This window comes from Engraulis encrasicolus, chromosome 4 (genome assembly GCF_034702125.1).
Source record: "Engraulis encrasicolus isolate BLACKSEA-1 chromosome 4, IST_EnEncr_1.0, whole genome shotgun sequence".
Classification (NCBI taxonomy): Eukaryota; Metazoa; Chordata; class Actinopteri; order Clupeiformes; family Engraulidae; genus Engraulis; species Engraulis encrasicolus.
Window position 1 is genome coordinate 15,198,223 of NC_085860.1, and position 7,009 is coordinate 15,205,231.

A 7,009-nucleotide genomic window follows, 5' to 3' on the forward strand; every position below is an offset into this window, starting at 1 on the left:
CCTCATCATCTTCCTGGCGGAGCTGGCGGCTGCTATCTTGGCCTTCATCTTCCGGGAGCACGTAAGTCTTTTCCTCCTCCTCCTCCTCCTCCACCTCTTCCACGTCTTCCTCCTCTTCTTCTTTCTGCTCCTCTTCCTCCCGCTTCTCCTCCTCCTCCATCTGGTCTTCAACCACCACTTCCTTTTCCTCTTCTTCCTTCTCCCCCTCCACCTCTTACTCCTCCTCTTCTTCTTCTTTCTGCTCCTCTTCCTCCCGCTTCTCTTCCTCCATCTGTTCTTCAACCACCACTTCCTTTTCCTCTTCTTCCTTCTCCCCCTCCACCTCTTACTCCTCCTCTTCTTCTTCTTTCTGCTCCTCTTCCTCCAGCTTCTCCTCCTCCTCCATCTCTTCTTCCACAGCCACTTCCTTTTCCTCTACTTCCTCTTCCTCCCCACCCCTTCATCCTCTTACTCCTTTTCCTTCTCCACCTCCTCCTCCTCCTCCTCCACCTCCTTCTCCACCTCCTCCTCCTCCTACACCATGTTATCAGGCCTGCCTGCCTGCCTCCGGCATTCTCATCCTCCTCCACTTCCTCCTCCACTTCCTCCTCTTCCTCCTCCTCTTCTTCCTCCCTACCCCCTCATCCTTTTACTCCTCTTCCTCCTCTTCTTCCTCCTCCTCCACTTATACCTCCTCCTCTTCTTCCTCCTCCTCCTCCACCATGTTACCAGGCCTGCCTGCCTGCCCCTGGCGTTCTCATGCGCCTGGTGAGAGTAATTGTTTTCATCAGAGTACTCTTCACACATCGCAGCTCTCTCACTTCTTCTCATCTGTGTGTGTGTGTCTTTTGTGTGTCTGTGTGTCTGCGTGTGTGTGTGTCCGTATCTGTGTGTGTATGTGTCCATGTGTGTGTCCATGTCTGCGTGTGTCTGTGTGTGCACGTGTGTCTGTGTGTGTGTCTGTGTGTGTGCATGTCTGTGTGTCTTTGTGTGTGTGTGTGTGTGTGTGTGTGTGTGTGTGTGTGTGTGTGTGTGTGTGTGTGTGTGTGTGTGTGTGTGTGTGTGTGCGCGTGCGCGTCTGTCTGTGTGTGTTTGTGTGTCCGCGTGTGCGTGCGTGCGTGCGTGCGTGCGTGCGTGTGCGTGTGTGGCCGTGTGTGTGTGTGAGTGTGTGTGTGTGTGTCTGTGTGTGTGTGTGTGGCCGTGTGCGTGTGTGTGTTTGTGTGTGTGTGTACACAGCTGACCCGAGAGTACTTCAGTGAGGAGCTGAAGAGGCACTACCAAGGCTACAACAACACACACGTGTTCACCTCCACCTGGAACGCCATCATGAACACAGTGAGTGCTCTTAGACTTTTTAACCATTTATTTTATTTTATTTTTTCTTGGGCGGGGGGTGAGTGCTCTCAGTCTTGTTTTGTTGTAAATATTTGGGGGGGGGGTTTCAACAGACGGGGGAGAATCGGGACTCGAACCTGGGTCGCCCGCACTGCAGTCCATTGCCCAGCCGACTAAGCCACCGCTGGGCCCTCTTATATTTTTAAAATCTCACTATTATTACTTATGAGATGCTTATAGATAATCCAAGGAAATCAAGAAGAATCACCGCCCAGGCGAAATGTTAAATAAAAAAGCAGCAAAATTAAGTCCACCAGTGATTTTTCTTGTTTTCTGGATTACTAATGACTTCACCAGCAGCTGGAAACTGGCTTCCAGACCTAAGAATGCTTATAGATGAATTACTGTTTTTCACAGTAGGCTACAACATTGGAATACAATACACACACAATAGAATGCAAACAATTAATCTGATAGATGAATTACTGTATTCCTTACTTCAAGAGGCGAAACGCGTTGTTCGCTCTGAATAGAACGAGTAAAAAGTCAAATAAGTGTGTGGTAAACTTCGTTCTTTTGAAGAATTGAACACTCCTGCATTTACCAGCACCTACTTGTAGAAGCTATGTATGGATATTTGAACTGTAACTGTATTCCTTAATCGTACAACATTGAGATACAAAACACATAGGCCTACAATAGAACACAGACAAATATCAATATGTCTTCCACCTTCTGTATCTGCTACTGAAACTACTTTATAACAAAATGTTATAACCAAGTAAATATAGCTGAATGTGTTCTCCTATTCCCAAAGGATGTGTTTTCTCTTGTAGAATCAGTTTCATTGTGTGTTTGTACCTAGAGCATTGTAATGAGTAGACTGATGTATACTTAGATGTAATGGCTATCATTAATCATGTGTAGTAAATCAATAATAATGACTACAGATGAGAAATATATGGAGGTATTGATTAGATCTTGCATTTTTCTGTGGAGTGCAGGGTGAATTATTCTATTGGTAATGTATCATCAATAATTGTACATTGTACATTAATTGAAAAAAAGAACATATTGTTCAATATTACAAGATGATACAGGCGAGTACAGGAGTAGCAAATCTCTCTCTATCAAAAAGTCATTTAATGGCATCAAAAATCGCAATACCGAGTCGTGAGTTGAGTGTATCGTTACAGCCCTACTTCATAGGCTGAATTTGTAGGCTATTTATTCAGATAGTTTGTCAGTCAGTATGTGAACAGGTCAGTGTCGGTGAACCAGTGAAAGACATTATAATAAATGTCTCTTTAAAACTGTCCTTCTCTCTGTCTCTATGTCTCTCTCTCTGTCTGTCTCTCTTTCTCGTTCTTTTGCTCTATCTATCTATCTATCTATCTATCTATCTATCTATCTATCTATCTATCTATCTATCTATCTATCTATCTATCTATCTATCTATCTATCTATCTATCTATCTATCTATCTCATTCTCCCACTCACTCTCTCTTCCTCCCATCCTATCTCTCTCCCTTTCTCCCTCTCTCTCCCTCTCTAGTTTGAGTGCTGTGGGGTGAACAGCCCAGAGGATTTTGAGGACAGCCTGTTCCGGGTGCTGCACCCCAATGACATGGTGCCGCGCGCCTGCTGCCGGAGGATCACACACCCGGGAGAGGAGCAGGAGTGCCTGATGGGAAGCATGATGTTCCGCTACAACAAGGTATACACACATATGCATGCATAACACACACACACACACACACACACACACACACACACACACACACACACACACACACACACACACACACACACACACACACACACACACACACACACATGCACGTACAGTGTATATATATACACACACACACGCACACGCAAGCAGACATACACACACACGTGCACTCAAGCAGACACACACACACACGCATGCACACACCAACACCACAGAGAGAGAGAGAGAGAGAGAGAGAGAGAGAGAGAGAGAGAGAGAGAGAGAGAGAGAGAGAGAGAGAGAGAGAGAGAGAGAGATTTCATTGAAGGGGTATCCCCCAGTACCTCTGCTACCACCCAGTCCATCCCCTACAGTGTCCATGCCAACACAAACGAAATACATTTACACATACTGTACACACTACACACATCCATTACGCACACTCTGCTCCAATAGGAACCAGCCCAGTACATACCTCCCTGATTACAAAACACTTCACACATTACCGTGCATAAGTAGTGTATGCGTCAGGTAGACAGATAGTGTGACAGTGTAAGAGATAATGGCAGGTTTCAGACTTTCTTTTGAACAGCAGCCAGGCAGACTGGGGAGGCAGCCAGGAGGATGTATCACTAACTCTAGTAGCTCACTGCTGTGTAATTCAGCCACCACCACGGAAGTGACTATGACTGTTATTATCCTCATCAGCATAATCAGCTGTTTCCTGTCCTTGCAGTGTGCTGTAGGTTACTGTAATACCTCAGATTAGCTTCTTAGCTGTACACAGTTGGGAGGTGCTTCTTTAAAAAATAAATAAAAAAAATGACATGACCCATACCATAATTTTTTTATTATCAGAATGATTATGGCAGGTTGAAGGCTTCACGCAGGGTTTCTTGATGAATTGTAAGGGTGCTCGCCCAAATGAAACACTTACACGTAAAATTCAACAGAGAGGGGTGCACCTTGCATCAAAGTGTTTTTTATTATTTTATGTGCACAGACACATTGCGGTGTATGCTTTCTTCAGTGTGCACCCCTTTCTGTTGGATTTTATTATCAGAATTTCAATAACCAAGTTGTAATATATTACTTAAGACTCTGCTAAATGTTATAGTGGTGTAGTAATACGGTAGTAATGTCTTTTTAATGACTAGGCCTATTACAGTGTTCCACTGTTGCAGTGGTGCACATTATCAAAGTCTATTTAACACCTCTGTCTTGTTGTGTTTTGTCGACAGGGTTGCTATTCTGCTGTGGTGGACTACTTTGAGATGTACATCTACGTGGCTGGAGCTCTGGCCATCGTGGTGCTGACTATAGAGGTAATATTTGCAATATCCCTTATCTAAGAAATCCCAGACGCTGTCCATTCCACCAACATTTTGGTCATCCGACCTTCTTCAGGTAAAGTTTACCTGAAGAAACTTCAACTAAACTAAACTTTACCTGAAGAAGGTCAGATGACCGAAACGTTGTCTTAAAGTTTGTTGGTGGAATGGACAGGATGCAGGATTTCTTTACACTTGAATAACAACCCCACTGAGATAATATCCTACGCACCTGTCCAACTACAGAGGTGGGCAAAAATGTCACAGTGAACAGTATCACTCTGAAAGTGTTGTGTTGTATTGTTTCATAAAGGATGAATAGGTTGGCCTGTACACCTTGAAAAGTCTTTCTTGGCTGGCATAGCAATTTTGAGAGGAATCACTTTTGCGCTGTGGAAAAGCGCAACACTGCTACAATTACGGTCAAACAGACAATTTATTTTGAAAGCTGACGTTTCAGTCGGTCAGACTTTCATCAGAGTCTGTGTTGTTTTGTTTCAAAAGCACATCAGCTCTCATAACACTTTCTGCTCTGTGAGCTGACTGAAATGGTGTGTCTTAGCCTTGTGCATAGCAAGCAACATTACAGTGTTGATCGCTCTAGACTGGTTTCTTGGCTTACACAGCCACCTAGTGGTCATAGTGGAGAATTTTGTTTTTGGAGATTCAAAATGTGATGTCATATTTTTTTCCTGCTGTGGTAACCTGTTGCAGTTGTAACTTCCATTGTTCTCAGTCATCAGTTTTGCCAATTGGTCTCTTTATTATCGATCCAGCAGCAGTTACAACTCACAAGTGTCCTCTCTGGCCCAGCCTTTGCTCAATCGGCTGGGCACTCGACTGCTACACCGGCAACCCGGGTTCGATTCTGGCCCGAGGTTATTAGCCGAACCTTCCCTGTCTCTCTCATTGCTCATTTCCTGTCCCTCAGTAACTGTCCTCTCACAATAAATGCACAATAAATGTGCTTTTACAAAAGAACAAAGATTCATGGAATTAAATCAATCAAGAACATATGTTGAAATAATACGCCACTGTTGTTTTTTCTTTTCAGCTTTTCGCCATGGTGTTTGCTATGTGCCTCTTCAGAGGGATTCAATGAAGACAACGATGTGGGGGAGGACAATTTGCTAAAAGGGAATTCACCAGAAACAAATCCATAGGAAACACAAAAAAGAAAGAAAGAAAATCAAACAAAAACAAACATTTGTATAAAGTTTTTCTCCTTTTCCCATTTTATACATGTCAAATTGAGAGAGAGAGAGAGAAAATAGATATTGGCTGATCAACCTGTACTTCACAGCTGGACCTTTGAGGTACTGGTGGCAAGAAACAGAAAAAGATAACACCAGGAGATGTATACACACATATACACACACAAACACACAGGACAGAAATGTTCAACCTGCGTCACAGAGTATGTCTGGACGGACCCCACTGTTGGGACCGGACGGTATAAATTGGAAAGGGTGGAAAAGACAGAAGACCTTGAAAGAAGAGGACACTGCACTGACTTTGGATGAAGAATATTTATACTGATTAATGTTGGCTTGTCTGTACAGAAATTTGTGTCTTGATTTTTTATTATTATTTTTTTTGTAATGTTTCACTGTATACTTAAAAGCTACACACTCATCTTCTAACAACACAGCCCCAACCACTTTTTATGTTTTCTCTATGACACTACGAGTCACAGGCTGTGTCAGTGCCACACATCTTAAATGCTGTACACTGTTGTAAATTTGCTCTAGAAAACCACTTTCTAAGTCTCTTTGCCAAACGCTGAAATGTAATTGTTAATTGTGTGTGTGTGTGTGTGTGTGTGTGTGTGCGCGCGTGTGTGTGCGTGTGTGTGTGTGTGTGTGTGTGTGTGTGTGTGTGTGTGTGTGCGCGCGTGTGCGTGCGTGTGTGTGCACGTGCACGCGTGTGTGTGTGTGTGTGTGTGTGTGTGTGTGTGTGTGTGTGTGTGTGTGTGTGTGTGTGTGTGTGTGTGTGTGTGTGTGTGTGTGTGTGTGTGTGTGTGAGTGAGTGAAAGAGAGAGAAACTGACTGTGTGGCCTTTCCCCCATAAAACCCTCAAGCTTGAAAGCCCATTTAAGTTGCATTTTATTGTATTGTGATGTTAATTGCAATAGTGATTGTATGTGTTTTTAGCTGAACTGTTTGTGTATGCCTTTGTATTAGAATCTTTAAAAATGATGATGCCATTAAATGACTTTTCAATGTGTTCTATGGTGTTCCAGAGTTAGTTACACATGTTCACAGCCTCTTTGCTATAAAATGTTTATTACTACTCATTTTAATCTTACAAAGTCACTTAACATAATATAAATGTTTCCCTTTTCTGCCTTCATTATTGGATAAGATAGTGGAGAACAGAAAGGAAGTGAATAGGAAAGGGGCAAGGAGGTTACTGTATCATTGGAGAGGGGTCACTGAGAAATGTCCCAGGCCGGATTGGAACCTTGTTTCCCTTGGGTATAGCCAGTAGGCCTATATTTTTAAGCATGATAGCGTGCTGTGCCACACCACACCCTCATCATAACAGAGATATATCACCATTATACTACCCAGTAGTAACAGGTCACCTACAGATTGGAACAGGGAAAGTCATCAGTGAACGAAATTGACATCATAGTGCAGTAGTGGGG

At 43.3% G+C, this 7,009-nt stretch overlaps 1 protein-coding gene across 1 annotated transcript in view; it reads left to right on the plus strand.

Moving 5' to 3' along the window:
- tspan18b (tetraspanin 18b) overlaps positions 1–6,187 on the plus strand; it is a 70,711-nt gene extending 64,524 nt beyond the window's left edge. Inside the window, exons 5-9 of the mRNA XM_063196030.1 lie at positions 1–61; positions 1,216–1,314; positions 2,870–3,031; positions 4,270–4,353; positions 5,414–6,187. The exon at positions 1–61 is cut by the window's left edge and continues 14 nt beyond it. Of these exons, the coding sequence (XP_063052100.1) occupies positions 1–61; positions 1,216–1,314; positions 2,870–3,031; positions 4,270–4,353; positions 5,414–5,461 (454 nt within the window). The 3' untranslated portion in view covers positions 5,462–6,187. The remainder of the gene's footprint in view (positions 62–1,215; positions 1,315–2,869; positions 3,032–4,269; positions 4,354–5,413) is intronic.
- The last annotated feature ends 822 nt before the right edge of the window (positions 6,188–7,009 follow it).